Source organism: Bombus vancouverensis, chromosome 8 (genome assembly GCF_051014615.1).
Source record: "Bombus vancouverensis nearcticus chromosome 8, iyBomVanc1_principal, whole genome shotgun sequence".
NCBI classification, from domain to species: domain Eukaryota; kingdom Metazoa; phylum Arthropoda; class Insecta; order Hymenoptera; family Apidae; genus Bombus; species Bombus vancouverensis.
The window spans coordinates 17,431,342-17,450,345 of record NC_134918.1 but is presented as its reverse complement, the minus strand read 5'-3'; the positions used below and the strand labels follow the sequence as shown (position 1 = coordinate 17,450,345).

At 37.2% G+C, this 19,004-nt stretch overlaps 1 protein-coding gene across 5 annotated transcripts; it reads left to right on the top strand.

Annotated features, from left to right (window-relative positions):
* Nucleotides 1-3,289: 3,289 nt before the first annotated feature.
* On the top strand, nucleotides 3,290-16,697 carry LOC117159559 (uncharacterized). 5 transcript variants are annotated; one of them, XM_076620680.1, is made up of 5 exons: nucleotides 10,035-10,211; nucleotides 10,350-10,647; nucleotides 12,243-12,765; nucleotides 14,738-15,043; nucleotides 15,463-16,697. In XM_076620680.1, the coding sequence occupies exons 3-5, from the start codon at nucleotides 12,244-12,246 to the stop codon at nucleotides 15,862-15,864; spliced, it is 1,230 nt and encodes a 409-aa protein (XP_076476795.1). In that variant the 5' UTR covers nucleotides 10,035-10,211; nucleotides 10,350-10,647; nucleotide 12,243; the 3' UTR covers nucleotides 15,865-16,697. The 5 variants fall into 5 exon arrangements, with proteins under 5 accessions (XP_076476798.1, XP_076476795.1, XP_076476796.1 ...); XM_076620681.1 differs by having other exon boundaries at nucleotides 10,329-10,647; XM_076620683.1 differs by lacking the exons at nucleotides 10,035-10,211; nucleotides 10,350-10,647 and adding an exon at nucleotides 3,290-3,463.
* Nucleotides 16,698-19,004: the final 2,307 nt, after the last annotated feature.

The following is a 19,004-nucleotide window of genomic DNA, read 5'->3' as shown; positions in this document are numbered from 1 at the left end:
CGCCGATTGAATCAATTAAAGAGGAAAAACTCCCGGGGTAAAATATTCGAGACGTGTCCTTTCAGTCTTGTACCGCGAATACGTGCGTGCTCGTATGCCCGTACCAATCGAGACGCCGACACGATGGTTCGCCTTCGGAATTGCTGGACCTGCTGGACTTTGAACAATTATTTCTTTCTTCCTCTCTCTCTCCTCCACTATTTTTCTTCCTCTTTATTTCTCTGTCTGCCTTTCGAGAAAATAAGAACAACAATCGGAACGTTGTTTGAAAATGTCGTTACGATTGTATACATAGAATCCGTGACAATACGCGTTTCGCTACGTTCTCCTCTGACGACGTTCTAACGTTCATGGTAAACGTCATGATACAATCGTAGATGACCCAAAGCTACGAGATACGACTTAGCAATTATCAAGCAAATGGGAAAAAGCCACTTCTTTTCACATCGTTACATTTTTAATCATTTTTTCAATCTTCCAAGTATCGATTACCGTTTGTTCGAATTATTATTTGGAAATATAAAAAAAAAAGAAAATAAGGTAATAATAATAATAAGTATATAAGGAACAGCTGAAGAAAGCGAACGCGTAGTGAACTTGTACTAGTAAATAACGTGTTTGTGAACGAACGAGGTGAACGAAATAACAGATATGTAATTTGATAGATTGATCGTTATCATTTACATAAATATGTAATCTAATAGAAGTGCAAATTGAAAAGGAACGAAGGGACAAGAGGAGGACGTTGTAAGTCAGTGTCAGACAACAGAGTTTAATCTCTTAATTACTAAAGAGTAAGTTTGCATGCAGGCGTGCAGCATGTTAAAGTCGTTGCAAAGATTAGTGGTAACACTACTCTGATAAGTCTTCCATCCGGCTTGTTTGTTAAATAATATCATCGCTACTCGGATACAAGATTGCGAAAGTATCTCTTATTTCATCTGCGTGCATGCGATTCTGCTTAAATACCAGTCCATCTACGACACGGATGCAACAGGGAGGATCTTGAAAATTTCGTAAAATTTAATATCCGATAGTGACGTTCCCTGTCGATTTCAAACGGATTTATTAAACTACAGATGCCACGAAAAATATAAATATAGATTTTTTCACTAATGAACTTATTGAAATTATTTACAAGAATAGAAAGAATCTTTTATTATTGTATTATTGTATTTATTATTGTAATTGCGTACTACTACTATTAGAGGAACGCAATAAGATGGATTGTTAATCGTTTTATATTCGTTCAGGCCAGCAAGTATCTTTAGTTACCGTAATTTCTCTTAATATTATCACCCTTTACCTTTATCACTCTACTTGTTTCTCTACATTCACACGCGTGTACTTATGTATTAACAAGAATATATACCGTCGATCGATATAGTTTTGAATAAATTTTCTGTTTTAATAAGAAAAAGCATTATTTTCATTTTGTCTCGAGTATTACCGATATCGTTAAATTATCTGTTTCAATTTTCGAATCGATCTCGAGCATATTATACACGGTGGTTGGTAACTGGCGGTACAAGCGGAAAGGGGATGATTCTACGCGAAAAAAGAAGTCGAAAATATAGAATAAAAATTGTTCGTTCGAGGCTTTGTTTTCGAGAAAATCCACTTTGAATTTTCGCTCGGTACGCGTGCACTTTATCGCGTCTCGTTATGACGGATCTCACTGTAGATCGTTGTCTCGATGGAAAAATTTAAAAATAAAAATTGTTATTCTATATTTTCGACTTCTTTTTTCGCGTAGAATCACCCCCTTTCCGCTTGTACCACCACCAGTTACCAACCACCCTGTATATTGCGATAAACAATTGTTCGAATAGAGAATATTCTTTCCACTAATAATATCGCTATAAATATTGAATATTTTACAATTTTTATATTTATTACAGAGAAAAAGATTCATTCCTGGTGAAACTTAGCCGTTGAAGTTAGCTTATCGATCATAAACGAATAATCTCTGTATCTGCCTTTCTTTCTACGATGTTTGTTATCTTACGGTTAAACACGTACATAGCAATGCAATGTTCCAACGTGACAAAGCTATACTTCTTACTACCAATTTACAGTTGGCGTAATTCTATGATTTCCGGCGTTGATACACTTAGATACACTTAGATACACACTTATATAAGACACATAACAGAGCTCGCATGAGAAATGTTTCCTCTTTATTGTTAACTCTCGAGGGTGTTACACACGGCACGATCTATCGCGAAATCCTTGTATTTTACGATAGATTTGACATTCGCATCAAAATTTCCGACGACCTGTCATCGACAACCGCATTGTTTCATCCATCCTAAGTGCGTATTGTTAGCAACAATATCGTCCGATTCTGGTTTAGTTTCAGTACCGAGTGCTGTACAACAGAGAAGGAATCGTTATTTTTGGAGAAATTATGAGAAGCTATTTCCGAAAAAATTAAAAGCTACGGTATCTTCGTCATTTTTAATTTACGGAATAGATTTATGGATAAATGATATTGCTTTTTTTCGAAAGAACCTCTTGGAGGTTCTTACAGGTTCGGATAAGAAAGTTGTAAAAGGTGATGCTTGTTATTTCCTTCGCAACTCCTACCGATCGCGATTTCTTTACAATTTATTACGCGCGTCATTTGGTAAATTAATCCTTTAACTTCTCGAGAGAACTTGTCAGGTCGTCCGATCCAATTTCAAAAAAGTCATTTTTGTTTTAAAGCGTGTCCGAGTATGTCCTTTGTATACTATTGACTTTGAATAAAAACAAATTTAAAATATAAAAATTCTAAAAAAGAGCTAATAAAGTACCTAATAACGAAATACCTCAAACTAAAGATCTTTTCTTTTTTACCATTCAATTGCAATAAAAATGAAGTAAAAATTTCTTTCTAAAGTCTACAAATCTACGAATCTAAAGACATTCTTTTCTAAAGATGTTAATACGACCGATTGTATGTACAAGGAACATGGTAAGAAGCGTCCGGTAGAAATTTGCTTTAGATCGCGCTACAAATACTTTCCATTCTATTTTTATTATCTCGTGTCAAAGGTAAAATTGTTGTTTGTCGAGAGTAACATAAAAAAATGTGTTCGTAGTGATATTTGATCGTCTCGTGTGCAAAAGGACCGTTAAAACAACCTACTGTTCACGAGGTACCGCGAAATTAATCGTCGATCAAATAAATAACGTTCAATAAATCTAATTATATATCATAAGATTTATATATAAGTTCTCCGATCTATTCGTTGTATCTGTAATAATTTGATAAATGTATGTTTTAGAGAAATTGTTTGTCGTAAGTACAGGTAAGCAAATTTCGGAACAATTACTTGTGACAACCTATGAACGGTCGGAAAGGATCGATTCAGCAGATATTGAAATCGACCGACGGATTCCTAATTGACAGTTTCACGTGATACTGCACTGTTTCAACTTCAACGACGATTTCAACGTTTACTCGCTGCTCTTACAAGTATTTATGAAACTATAAAACCTATCTTTAAAACGTTAATTATAAGCCACCCGATATTCAAGTTTAATTTCATCGATTTCTCTGTTGTAATTCTTATTTTTCTCCTATTGTTATAATTTGTTTAAAATGCCTGGTAACCTCGTTAAACGACGATCTTTTAGCATCTTGGAACGGAGGAAATAAAAAATTTTCTCCTTTTTTTTTTTAACTTTCGTAGATTGCTAGTTCTTGCGGAAGATTTTAATTTCAAATAAAATTCGGAGCTTCTGTTTAAAACCAGATATATTTTAATAAAGATACAATTGATAAACGCTTAATAAAGATACAATTGATAAACGATAATTATATGTTTTAAGGAACATCTAGAAATATGATTTTAACGTGATCTTAATTATCTTGATATTAAGTTAGTCTATACGTATACGCGCGTTGATTTTACTATTTCCAAAAATTGTTCAATTTTATTATTCTACGTCTATAAAGATCATTAAGTCCTGTGGCGTCGAATAACCGTAATTCGCTTGTTCTTATTTAACGCGATGTGCGACAATTACATAACAAAATTTACAGCATGTATCCTTGTTAATTTCAGAATCGAAACATAACATTTCATATGCACGAATCCTAATATCATCGGAAAAACGATTAGATATGGCATTGTAACGTTTAGTTTTTGTTTACTTGGCATAAAGCACAATGAATACAAATACGAGTCTATTAAAGGGTACGAGAAACCCGCTGCGCTATTCAGTCGTGCAGATTATGATCGCGATTTTACTCCCGTTTATTATGTAATGCGTATACTTAACTCCCTATGCGCAAGTGTCGAAGGGATGGAAAGGTTCCTGTTGAGAATATTACGTATGTGCCGCGTACATTAAAATCTTACGTTTCGTCGTTATATTTTTGTCTTTTTTCGTCTGATTTTTATTTTCTAATATGAGAATATTCGAAGCTCGTGATTTTGTGCAATAGGTTTTGCGTTATCTGGCGTTATTTTCGCGACAGCGGTATTAACTTTGACGAGTTTTCCGATTCATGTAGATAAAGAGAATTGTCTCGATGGCCTTGTTGTTCGTATGAAAGTTAATTTTAGCGAGTGAGCTAAACCCCACTATTCTCTATTACAGATAGTTGACAAAATACGTTATAGGAGATTGTATCGTACAACGTATCGCGATAAAAGATATTCAAATTAATTAACTTGTTTCTCGTCAGAGTCTACTAAGAGAGAGTTACGCGAGAAAAGGTTAAAAAGAAGAATTTTTAATTCTTTCCATAAATTCGACCATGGCGATTTTGGGACGTATCGAGTCAAATTCGTACAGTTAGTACGTGAAAATTAGTCAACGACATATTCAGCGCTTTACTCCGTTACGCGAGCGACGATATCGTGGAAAGCATGGATCGACAACGAAGGCAGTGTATTTGAACGTTTAAGTAGATTTTTAGAAGATCGCGAATTCGTTTGACGCGACGACTGCAAATTTTTATAGAAACCGAGGGTGGTCATTTCGAGCATCTTCTACGAAGCGAAAGGTGTCGCGGATTATCATAACGCAAGAGTGGCTATAACTTTGAAACAAGATCAAGCGCAAAGCACATGGCTGTATGAATCTTTTCCTTTTTCGTTTTTGCGTTCCCTGTCCGTTTCTGAGGTGAAGAAATTTAAAGCCGACCGCGCGTATAAGTGAAAATAGAACGTTGATCTCGACAAACGCGTAGAGATGAACGAAATCTGTGGCTTGTGCCCCTTCTCGTATACGATGATCGCTCTATTCCGTCTTGAGCCATAAAAATATAATATTCTGAACCGTGATTATGTTTAAGTAATAGTTATACGATATTTATATGCCGAAGTTTTACGATCGTAACTTAACTACGGTTAGTAGAAAGTTCGTGCAATATAACGCGATGAATAGTTTACCGGCAAGGATCGCGATTCGATCACAATTTACAATGTTACTTGGGTGGTTGTGGGGAATTTTCACTTTCCACGGGAAACAACGGTTGTTTGCAAACGAAATTAACGGGACAATAGTTAACAGGTATGGTAAGCAAGAAATTTCTTGGTTTCGTTTTACGATTATTTATACGCAAACACAACGACCGTCATTGCTCAAAGCAAATACAGGTTCAATAAATTCTACGTTGATCTTGTTTCTTCCGGGGTTTATGGGCAGGTTAGGCTTGTTCCTTTTCGAGAAAGTTTCAAGGTGAAAGTTCTTCGTTCTACCACTTACTATCCTTGGCCATATTTCCTCTTGTCGAAACGTTTACAGCGATCGTTAGATTTTACTACGCGCGTCTACGCAGTTGGTCAAAACTTGTTGGAAATTTTCGTGGTAACCTAATGACTTTTGCGAGAAAGATTACGGACGTAAATCTCGTTTACGAGAGATTCCTGTCATAATCCTGAAATGCTATCTCCTTTTGGACGTAACGCGTCCAAAGAGAAACAGGGGCGAGATTAATTCGCGGGCTAAACGCTTGAATCAATGTTAATAGCTTTTATAAGAGATAATAGATTTATAAGAGAGAAGAAAAGGCTAGCTTGATATTCCTCTAAATTTTATCATGTTATGACACACGAAAAGCATAATGAGCGAGCGGTGCTGGACGACGTAGGGGGGTGACGACTTTCTATGGTATCATTGGTGGTCCATGCATATGTAAAGATTCTTCGAAAGGGTTTCTTCTGTAGCACACTGGCTCCAGAGATACAAAAGGGGCTTCCCTTTCGCGTGTTCCTGCATTTGTTTTATGTAACCGAGTTTATGTCACTCTACCCAGGCATCGTTCGCAATCATCCGGCAGTGTTTTATATAAATTTTTAACTTGATTACACACAAGAAGCTCGGCACATGAGAGGTCTCTCATCGCGCTAGCTGATTGAATAATACAACGCCCTTCGAGCTTCGAAGCTGTATTCAGAGCGCATAGTTTTAAAGAGTCTAATTAAATTTTTATTTTTCTTTCTAGAACGAATAACGTTCTTCTTTATCGTGCGCTGGACAGATAAACAGATAGATAGATAGACAAATAGTTAGAGAAGATTTTCGCAAAATTCGTTTAATATATTTTTCATTCGATCGTCCAAGATGTCACGGTTTACCGCGTTATTTACGCAAATACGCGCGATTCTTTTCTCGTTATTCGAGACAGCTGGTTGGAGAGATGTAACACAAAGTTTCACGAAAAACGTACAAGATTACACGGGCGAATGTGATTTTGTCGTTCGAGGCAGAGAACAAAGATCTCACAAAAGGGAAAAGTACAGGCGTAGCAAGGTAATAAAGGTAAAAGAGGCTGAGGAAGAAGAAGAAGAGAGAATCGAAGGGTAGCCTAGATCACGGAGGCAATACGCGTGGCAAAGTATGCCACATTTCCAAATGGCGTTCCGAATGAACCGCTACGTGTTTGGATCGTTTTTAAGAGGGCACCGTAAATTTTGTGGCCCAGCAGGGTCGTAAACTCGAACCGAATCGAACAAACGGTCCTCGCGAGGTAGGGGTGCCACCGAGTCACAGGGGGTAGGACGCGCGCATGCCATGCCACGCCACGCCACGCCACGCCGTGCCATATCGCGTCGCACCACGCCAACAGACATCGCGCTGGACTACCTCGTACTGCCTCACAGCATGCCACGGATGCGCATCTTATTCTCTCTTCCCCTTTTCTTCCTTTCTCTTCTTTTCTTCCCTTAGTTCCTGTCCATTGCTTTGCCACCACCATTGGTGAAAGTTTGACAACTTTGCATCTCTTTACCCTTCTACTGTACATCGCTATTAGTAGGCCATAGTAATCGATGACACCGGTGAAAACGTTTTTCCTATCAGGTTGCTTCTTTAGCTCTTACTTCGCTTTAGCTCTTTGGGAAAAAATGTCGTTCGCATAACTGAAAACAGATAAAAATAACGAACGTGCTAATATCCAACGGAAGAAGTATTCGATCGAACGAGAAGTTATTTCTATGAGAGAAATTCGTTTAAATAAAACAAATTTGTAATATGAGTAAGGTATTATCGTTTCTTCAAACTTCCGTTGGCTACCACATTCGTTCATACGAATTGGACGATACGAAATACGTGTACAAGAGGTATGAAACTAGCTTTGCTGTTAAATGAAACACGATTTTGTTCTGTAAGACTTTCGATTGACGATTATCTTTTAAAAATGAATGATCTTTCAACGTATGTTTTTCATGAATACTCACGTACACGCTATTTAATATATATGTAAAGCTTGAAACGTTCGTGTACCCGCTACGCTATGCTTATTTGAACTTTATAAAATTTTATAAAATTTGGTAAAACATATTTCTTATACCTATTTTACTTTTTCGCTTTTGTTAATTATATCATTATTAACAAGGTTTAAAACGTTACATACTATAATAATATACATGTTGAAAATTGTGGATCTTTGAGGCCGAAATAATGTTATAGGAACACTAAATTTATACTGACGATTAATATTAAAACAATGATATATTTATTTCACGGACAAAACGATACACACATGCACGCGTCTCAGCACTTTCTTCTATACCCGACTGTAAACCGACTCTTCGACGACTCTTAACCGACTGAAGAGTTTATATTCATTTGTTTTCGAGACGCTTCGGACACACATACTTGCACACACTGATATTCACATACAAGTATCTCTATTACGCCTTTAACCTAGTCCAGCACAGAAAATTATACATATCTCAACAATACATATTAATGGAAGAGTAAACAAATCGACGCGACGTTTGGAAGAATATCCAAGCAAACGTGCGATAGTGAATAAATAAACGACTGATGTAACAGTTAGTATATGAAATTAGGTTTCTTCGACTACGATCTAAGGATAAGATAAAAGAAAATGTTGGAAAAGAATGAAAAATGTCGACTTTCTTAGACGTATACTGCATCCTCGGAGGTTTGGTTCCTATTTGAAATCATAACCGGCTAGTGGTTGTTTGAACAAGGTGTAGGCGTTCGTAAAAAATAAAAACAAGGTACGAGAAAAAGGAGTGAACGTGATTTATTATTTTTGCAGAGGTTTCCAAATGTTTCGAGGTACATTGAAAAGTTTTCTGGTCGTGGAAATGCGGTAACCGAGGAAACAACTCTTGGCTTACCGCATGTGCCATAAAAATGTTGGGTTCCCAAAAATTTGATGGAAACGAAGGAAAAAGAAAAAAAAGCGATGGCAAGACCAGAGATACGGTAGCTGTTTTGTGGCCCTCTATAAAAGTTATACGATAGGACCTGGGCTGCCTCAAGGTTTGAAAGTTTTGGCATTGTGAATGATTTGTGAGGCTGCTCTGATCGGACCTAACCATAGTTTTTCCTTCGTTTCTTCGTCTTTCCTAAAAAAAAAGAATATATAACAGTTTCCAGAGTTAATTCTTCTTCCACCTAAAAATGTGTGAAGGTATAAGCAGAGCGTGTAATATCGAGTTATATACAGGGTGGTTGGTAACTGGTGGTACAAGCGGAAAGGGGGTGATTCTACGCGAAAAAACAAGTCGAAAATATAGAATACAAATTTTTTGTTCGAGGCTTTGTTTTGGAGAAAATCGACTTTGAATTTTCGCTCGGTACGCGTGCCGTACGTTATAACGGATCTCACTGTAGATCGTTGTCTCGATGGAAAAAATAAAAAAAAAAATTAAGCTAGTCATCTTTTCCATTTATTTAGCAAGTTACTAACTTGAAGTCGAAAATATAGAATACAAATTTTTTTTTTTAATTTTTCCATCGAGACAACGATCTACAGTGAGTTCCGTTATAACGAGACGCGATAAAGTGCACGCGTACCGAACGGAAATTCAAAGTCGATTTTCTCGAAAACAAAGCCTCGAACGAAAAATTTTTATTCTATATTTTCGACTTCTTTTTTCGCGTAGAATCGCCCCCTTTCCGCTCGTACCATCAGTTACCAATTACCCTGTATATAAAATAAAAACTGCTGACATAGGATACGAATTTACATCAGTTACGACACGAGGATACGCAATAAGCGAATATCTAACTTAAAAAATCGTTATGGTTAAACGCAACTCGATCGTACAATGAAGAAACATGAATTAACGTAAAATGTATATTTTTTACAATGGCTAAAAATGAAGTGTCAGCGAATTGCTTCTCGGGAACTGATACAATTTCTTTCTTTATTGAATTCTTTCAATCTCAGAATTTGTATGTTCTTCGATTGCAAATGCTCTTTTCGATACTGTTTCCTCAAGAAGTATTTCACTCTCGTTATTACTTCCGAAATCGCGTTATGCAGCGTCCTACTGTACTTTGGTATTAAAACAGATAAAGTTCAACCGATCTAATATCGATCAATTACGATTTAAGTTTAAGTATGGCCTTCGACCTGTTGAGTCATAGAGAATACTATCATAAGCAACTAATTCTCACACTTTTATACAGCGTGAATTAGTAAAACTCTATGTGTATGTACATAATTAACTTCGTACGTATTTTCAAGCTGTTGAATCGTTCTTGATGATCGTGGGCGATCAGAGAAAAATGGTAGCTCTGTCATATTTGTACAAGCACGTAGCGTGTATGTATCACTAGTACGTTGAGTCTATAAGAGATCAGACGTAGAGTGTTGGCAATTATTGTAGCACACGGACGTGAAAGCTACGCATTAGACGGTCGCTCTTGTGATTCAGAAATTTCGTTCACTTTCGAACGTCGCTGCCAGAGGGAATAGTTAGAAAACGAATATTTGCAACATCCAGGTAATGTAAAGTGTACTTTAAATTTGAAAAAAAAAAACGAACAATAATCGATAGAAGGTGTTAATTAAACTTTCATCGATGTTTTTGTGCTTGGTATTTTGTTGACGTTACGAGAAGATTTTGCAACTTCTTTTCAAGGCGAATAATTCGATGGAATACTATGTTTCTACGTACAAGTTATATGTGTATTTTTATAACGGACGGTGTAAGGTATTTGCTCGAGGAGAATAATTCTATATGAAACAGCAAACATCGAGTGAAAGTGTACCGAATGTTTATAAACTTAGGTATGTTTATAAACTAAGGTAACATCAGACCAAAATACTCGCAGAAAATGAAAAATATACAGTACAGAAATAACAAGACGAAAGGTTAGAAGTTGGTGTAAGAAGTTGGTGTATGCGAACATAAAAGGAGTGATTGTTCAGCATCGAGCGTGAGTTTTATGTGACTATGTGCTCTTATATCTGACACGGTATTTCGTTTTTAATAGTTTCTATCGAAAAACTCGACGCACGTTTTATTAAATTTCCGATAGGATCTGGTTTTTATTAACATTTGCCATTCCTTGTACGATTAAACAGCCAAGAATCGCCATCGAACTCGACAAGATTCGACAGAAACTAACAAACTCGATAAGATTCGATAGAAACTGAAGATAGTTGCTACGAATTTTAACAAAAAAAAAAAAAGATACTTGCGCAATTATGCCAAAGAATTTTATGGATAAATAAGATCCACGGCAGAGGTTCGTGGAAAAATTGTACGTCAGCGAGAGAAATAAACTACTGTTTGAATATTTTTTACCACTCGCTATACATGCACTCGAAGCAACCTTTTGTTCGCTTCTTAGCAGCGTCATTTGATTTCGAAACTCGTCACTAGCATACATCATTGAATTGGAGCTATATGTATACCTCATTTCTCACTGTTAAACATATGCACACACATATATGCGTTCGCTTACACTCCATTCCTTTTCGGTATAAAAGTATCAGCTCTCTTCTGCAGCGTCTAGTTTCTGGGTGACCCGCGTTCTTACAGTGTCTTCTCTTTCTTTGGAATTTGACCTCTTTTTGTTTATTTTTATCGTTAATTCTTTGACTGATATCTCGATGACATAGTTTCTCTTACTATACCATTAAGAAACATTAAGAAAAGCTTCATGGAAAGAGCTGTTAATATAACGCCAGGTATGTCGAGTTGTATTTTAGAATAGAAAAGTAAGCATAGTAAAAGATGCACTTTAGAATGGCAGATTCGAAGCGAATCATAGAGTCGAAGGGCTCGGTACATTTTTACGAAGTTAAATTTATTAATCGTGATAGAGACAGTATGCGATGCTTGAGTCGTGGAAAACGTGACGCTTGTGAACGATAGGTTTGCAATGATTATGTCTCTCGTTGAAAGAGAAAGGCAGAGCCTAGAGCGTAGAGAAAGGGAGCATTGTATAAGGTAGCGTTTCAAAGACACGCGATGAATGCAATAAATGCAATAAATGCGGGAGGAACGTAATAAAAAGATAAGTAAAGTAAATAATCTCTTCTAGATTATTAGATATACTATTACGATAGCAAATATAATTTCGCAAGTATCACGATAAACGCTATTCAGTATTTTACAAAAGTAAAATCCAGGTATCCCAGTATCGACGTAGGTTTTATATTGAATTCAACCGTACATTCGGAAAGAAATATATACAGGGTGGTTGGTAACTGGTGGTACAAGCGGAAGGGGGTGATTCCACGCGAAAAAAGAAGTCGAAAATATAGAATAAAAATTTTTTTTCTAATTTTTTCATCAAGACAACGATCTACAGTGAGATTCGTTATAACGAGCCGCGATAAAGTGCACGCGTACCGAGCGGAAATTCAAAGTGGATTTTCTCGAAAACAAAGCCTCGAACGAACAATTTTTATTGTATATTTTCGACTTGTTTTTTCGCGTAGAATCACCCCCTTTCCGCTCGTACCATCAGTTACCAATCACCCTGTACATATTGTATAGTATATTATAGTATAAAATTTTCAGAATGGAAGTAAATCCTTTGAAAATCGATGAAGCCATCATCGAGAAAGCCCTTCGAAACAAGTTATCGGATGAAACTGTTAGAGTTTTGGAGATCCAGCTAAACTGTATGTCAGAAAAAGGATTAAACTTTCTTAGTGATCTGTATAAAGCGCACATCAGATATACAGCTTCTTCGATCAAAAAGAAAGAGGAAACGAAGTCGGAAAGATCGATCAGTTTGGTTATTAAAGCCGAACCTCTGAGGGAACTGTCGCGCGACATCGTTCGTCAACAAAATCTGTTTCTGATCGAATTGAAAGTTCTGCGTGACGTTCTACCCAAGATGAAGGAATTTGTTTATCATCAACTCGGTCCAAATTTATTATGCGGTCTCGACGATCCTGGTATTCTTGTTATGGAAAACTTGATAAACAGAGGATTCATTATGAAGGATCGTCAGAAAGGATTGTCGTTCGAACACTGCCGTTTAGTCATACAACAACTCGCGAGATTACACGCTGGATCTGTCGCAGTTCTCGAAAAGGTACGGATCGCACATTACGTTCTAAGCTGTATCTAAACGTTGCTTAAAAATCAAGTGTAAAGATCATCGTAGCGTGATTCTGGATTTATGCAGCATCTGTGAAAAAATGTTCGTGCACAATTCACTTCGAGCACGAGTTACTAGTTTAAAATTTTCCACATTCACTGCCGTCACACGTGCGGATCACATCTGCGTCCTATTCACGGTGATCCGAGATTCAAAAATTGGCCGATTATGGCGAGATGGAATACCACTACGCGCCATTAATTTCGTCTAAGAGATGAGAGCGTACAAATTGTAAATGCGTTGTTATCGACGTAAGCAAATAAACGAGGCCGATAATATGATTTCTAGTAATTCCTGCCCACGCGTTAGTTGCCGAGCCTCTTCTATTAAATCTTTCGACTCTTGCGGATTTCTGACGGCGGAAATTCCCTTATTTTGTCGATCGAGGATGATACACTACTCGAGAAACTGCTTCTATTTGTAAATAACACACGTTTCGAAAAGCACGGTTCGCGTTGCAGCGAACTATCTTTATGTAAGTCCGACGGTGGTGAATAGGCACGAGAGTAGAAGCTATAATTAACTTGTTCGCCTTTACGTCAATTGGTACGGAGACGACTTTGTTCCTTTGAGACTTTTTATTCTCGCGATGAGTAGTTTACGGCACGATGAATAGAAAGAAATGTGACATTGAAGTTACAGCGTTCGAGGGCAACTTTCCACGAACTTCTTTTTACAAATCTCCACCGATCCGGAGGTTTAGAGTCAGGCTATAATGTTTTTTATATTTACTTTTTATTTACATACTTTTACACACATGTCATTACACATGTAATGTCATGTACGTACAGTACTATAGTTTACCGACAATGTGTGCGTTCCTGAACGCCTATTATCCGATTCTACTTCATACGTGTGACGTAACGAATTAATGTTTTCGGACTACAAGTATTTACAAATCTCAGCTCGTTGAACTCACAAGGGAAGCTTCAGACCTGGTTCTCGCGGATTTCAATGAAATCGAACGCGGCGGTAGCTTTTACGCGAAATAAACATACCCGTAGTTTTATCCTCGGATGATCGATCAATTCTGAAGATAAGATAATATTAAACCAAGTTTTCAGGACAGAAAAAAAATACATAAGAAAGCTCCGCTTCCCAGTGGCTTAAACCCAAAAATTGTATTATACAACGAAAAATGTACATAATACAGCATGGCTACGTCGTACCGCCGCGTATCGGTACCTTTGCCTAACATATCATTACAAAAATTCACCGTTTATTGCGAATATGTACCTAAAACTGTATTCTTGGACTCGATAAACTTTAAATCTCCTAAAATAAGATAATATTAAAGATATCTCAATTTTAACGTTGTGGAACTTATGGTATAAAAGGGAAGGAAAGACTTGTTTGTTTATGTTCTCCTTATATTTTGTCGAAGCTTCTCTTGTTAGTTTTACCGAAACCTTGTATTCAAACAAACGAATAGCAAAGTCCAGTTATATGGACATTGTTTTCGATTATGCGAACAAAGAAACAGCCAGGGAGGGGAGAACCAGTGCGCTTCTACTAAACTTTCCGTTTAAACAAATTAGACTTCTTAAACTCGTTTATCACATTTCACGTGTATTTTAAACTCTTAAGCGAGGCGATTAGCATTATCCGTCGCGTTAGATCGTATTTCTACGTCGGTGTATTCGATCGCCATTTAAAATTACAGGTCTCCGCGTTCGTAACTATTTCTGGTAGCTACGTACAAAGATCATCCGTCGTTTAACCCCAGGGTGGATCACGCGAAATAATTTTATATTAATCGTCGATAGCAGCGAATCGGTATATTTTTCGTTATTTGTTACTCAGTTACTTGTCGTAACTAATGGTTACGTCTTTGATAAATTATTTCTCCTGCATGTCTGAAATCTCGTCAATTTTTACGTGATATTAATTCGAGTGAATTTTTCAGGATCCACAGATAATTGAATCTTTTATAGATACTGGCATTGTGTCGACCAAATGTCCGAAAGCTTTTATACGAATGATGGAAGTAAGCCTTCTACGAATAGCTAACGAAATACAAAGATGGTCGAGCGAAAAATACACGAGTGCGGCGAATAAGCTGATCAAATTGTCACCAACTATCGGAACGCGTTGTATCGATGCGTATAATTACGACGTGGATGAATTCTGCGTACTAAATCACGGAGATTGTTGGATAAATAATCTAATGTTTCGAGAAAACGAGAAAGGCCAGCCTATTGAAGTCTTATTGGTAATACGTGTTCCATTACAACATACACGGTGTTATACCCTCTTGTAAAAAAGACGCAGTCACGACAGAAGTATAAAACATATAAGAAACGTAAATAGTATATCGACAAGTTGCCGATATATTTTATTTTCATCGACTAACGATAAATAGGTCTACTATAAAGAAATGTATCAGGAGAAATTAAGAGGGCGACGATGAAAATTTACGTGGCGTTTTATATGATACGTTCGTCTTATCTTAGTCATAGTCGAGTCGATATATAGAAACTTGGAAAATAAATACGCATTAACATTTTAGAATAGTTCGAGGTAAACGATCTTCTATCATATGAAAACTAAGCCACCGGATCGCCTTCCTTATGCCGTAGAATCGGAATTTTTCTTCTCCTTTCTCTGGTTTTACCATAGAGTATTTTCCAGGTCGATTATCAGATGGCTGTTTACACGTCTCCAGTTATCGATCTGTTGTACTTTTTGAACATTTGTCCAGAATTTCACGTAAAGTACGACAACGACGATGATTTTCTGGAACTTTATCTGCATACTTTGCAAGAGACTATGAAAAATATCGATTGCAAGAGAAAACCGCCCACGATGGAACAGTTAAAAGAAGCGATACATAAAAGAAGGATATACGCTGTTTTCTCTGGAGTCGTGCTTTATTTACGAATGATGGGAAGTAAAGAGGATACCGAAGATTTCGAGGAATTATTGACCAAGTTGTTAGGCGAAACTAAAATGGACGTTTTCAGAAACCCAGACGCGGTGAAACTAGCGCATAAAATGATCCCAATTATGAACGAAAGAGGTTACTTCGATTGAAACAATTCGTTTTAGCTATTAAGATAAAGGAAGATTATTTATTCTCGATCGTATTCGGCATTATTTTGTAACGTTATTATGCCTATATATATATTGCCATCGTATCTTGTAAAACGTGGCTACAAATACGGTGTCTCGCGAAAGTATTCGACTATTTATCGCGCAACCTTTTATACGAATATAATATCACGTGCATTATAGAAAAAATTTTGAAATTCTGTCCGCACTGAGACACGTGTCTCGCGTTTGTTGCGAACATACGCTTTGCGAAAAATTAATATACAGCGTGGATAGAAATCCGAAAGGTACATTAAACGACGTACAGATACTCTCGCTACGTATTGTAGCTTATTAAGATAGCGAATAACAGACTGTTCGAGTACCTGCTTTGCTATCGTATTTGATATCTCGTAACTTCTATTTACGTTTACAGATTCGTCTCGAGCTTTGCCAATATGCGTAATCGCGATAGTCTCGGGTAGTTACAGTGCCAGCGAGATTTCAAAATGTTTCGTATAATAGAGAAATGAAAGACAGGGAATAATTTCTAGGAGAGTTGGAGTATCCTTGCCAGCTACTGCCTTACATAAGAATAAAACATGCTATAAAATTCCGACATTCTTACTAAATTAATACTTTTTTCGTTCCTTCGATCCTGGGATATATCTTCTCTACTAAAAGTAAAGCGAGGAACTTTCGATATATAACGCTGCTCGAAGTCGAGTTTATCGAGTTTATCATAAACGTTGCGATATATGGAAGAATTGTAATCTCCAGGAGAATATCATTGTATATGAGATTTGTATCAGAACAATTAAATATACGATATTAAATCCCTCGACGCTTTTAACCGGAATATCTATGAAATACCGCATCGCACCTCGTTGCTGGTTTCCCATAGAACCATTTGAAAGATTTTTTTTTTATTTATTTATTTGAATTTTTGCAATTTGTCCAGTAGGACATTTGGTAAAATATTATAGCTTGGTGGTATAATAATATAACATGTGGATGGCTACCCCGAATAAGTGAGATACCAATTTGAAAGATGACGCGTTTCTTCGATCAACGATTAAAAGGGTTGAAATAGTAAATCTCGATTAACGAAGAGGCTAATCGCCAGTGTCGATCCAAGTTGTAAAGTCGTCTCGAGATGCAGCGAAGAAAAAATTGCACCATCCATTGGACACACTGGATGTGCTTTCAAAAAGATTCTTGGAGAGCAAGCGTGCGACCTTGGCGGTCAGCCGGTAGCAATTGATTTATTGTAGGGCAGTAAAGCACTAGGCTAAAAGGACTCTGAAAGCATCGTCTTGGTAACCTACATCGTGAACAGAGAAATTGTTGTGGCAAGCCTCGATGGGGTGGCCTTTGCCTCGAGCAGAAACTACACTATCGGGCAAGGAAGAGAAATCCGCGATGGAACAGATGGAATTCATCTGCACGAGAGAGGTCTTTTTGCAACATTCGTCACTGTTTCTCCCTTTTAGTCTCTTCTGCCTTTAGTCTAGTTGGCCAACGACCTGTCTACCTTTCTTGTTTGCATTGACCTGAAAAATGTACGTAGTCGACCGAGAGTCCGGGGATTCGTAAATCATAGTGGAAAGGCGAATTGGAAAAATTCGGTAGTCGATTTTCGGTTCTCCGCACGAGGTATGAGAAAGTTGGAGCGAGGATGCAGCGCCCAGGGTAAAAATAAGACATAATAGAGAAACTAGACGCCTGTGCAGTATTCAGGTTATTCGGTCGTCAGTGGCAGAAAATTCCGGTAGCTGGCCGCGATTAGTTCCGAATCGGTTCGGAAATTACGTTACAGTAGAAACTGTGCGTTCCTCTTACTTTCGCATTTTCCGCTCGATCTCGTACTTGCGACAAAAAAGTATCTTACTTCGTAAATACCGTGTGAAAGTTTATTATCGAGCGAATCTCGTCGGCAGTTTCTCTGTTCATCGAAAAAGTAAAATAAATTGCGGAAAAATTATAATTTCGATGGTTGTCTCTTTCGACGCGTACAGAACGTGCCAGCGATCGCGGTACAATCGGCGATAGGGCGATTCTTCGCGAAAAGAACAAGTCGAGCTTGGAAATTTATCAGGCAGGTATACTTTAACCTTCACTGATTAACCACTAGGTACGACTAAATGATCAACGTCGTTCTACACGCGAAAATACGCGAAATATGTCAAACAAATTCTACAAAATGTCCAAATTGGACGAATTGTGAATGTGAAATATTAAATAAAAAAAAAGAAGAAAAATATGTGAAACAAAATTTGTCCAATTTTCCTTATTTTCGGGGAAGTAGAGTTCGAAGTTGTTTAATTAAGAACCGAGCTGGTACACGCGCGTGATAAATTTACAAACTTATCTTCCTCGAAAAGAAGGAGATCCTGCGAACAAACGTGCAGGTACTTACACGCGTATGACGCGGTTCTTGTACCGATTTATATCGAATTCTCCGTGAAACTTTTTCCTATCGAATTTGCGTTGTGTCTGGATGAAAAAAAAATGATTACGTTATTGCGATGTTAAATTACAATTGCTATCGATTATTCTAACCGTAAGATAAAACGCTATGCGGCGACGATAAAAGAAGTTAGTCTGAAAGGGCATAAGAAATCGCTCGAAATTCTCGTGGGAGTTACTAATCCCCCAATTTTTCAGGTGTTCCATTTAACTACGCGTCGGACAACTGATTTGTCAACGTCCTTTACCTGAATAACGCCTGTTTCTTATTTGTCTTCTAAAAGAAAATGGTGTCAACCCTGGGAATACCTTTGGAATTTCTGAGCCGCGATTGATGAATTTCGAACTTGGAAATTTTTTTAGAAGCCCGAATTGTGCAACGAGATAAATGTGATTTTTCCACCGACACAAAGGGTTTGATACTCTTTAAAAAAGGGAAGGAAAAGAGGGAAGAAGGGGAAAAAAATCTTTTGATGGTATTGAATAACACAGTCGAACGGAGAATATTGATCCTCTTAACATCTACCGCCTAATCCTTCTATTATTATATCATCGCGTGACCTTCGTTTTTGCACCTCTTTGAAAAACGTTGGAATCTAGTTAGGAAATACGCGACGTTATTAACAATATAAACGAATTTCATATATTTTAGTTACGCACTATATTATACAGGG

Coding starts and splice junctions, on each gene's coding strand:
- LOC117159559 (XM_076620683.1), top strand. CDS start 12,244: ATGGAAGTAAATCCTTTGAAAATCGATGAAGCCATCATCGAGAAAGCC. Junction 12,766..14,737: donor CTGTCGCAGTTCTCGAAAAG/GTACGGATCGCA, acceptor TGAATTTTTCAG/GATCCACAGATAATTGAATC. Junction 15,044..15,462: donor AGCCTATTGAAGTCTTATTG/GTAATACGTGTT, acceptor AGTATTTTCCAG/GTCGATTATCAGATGGCTGT.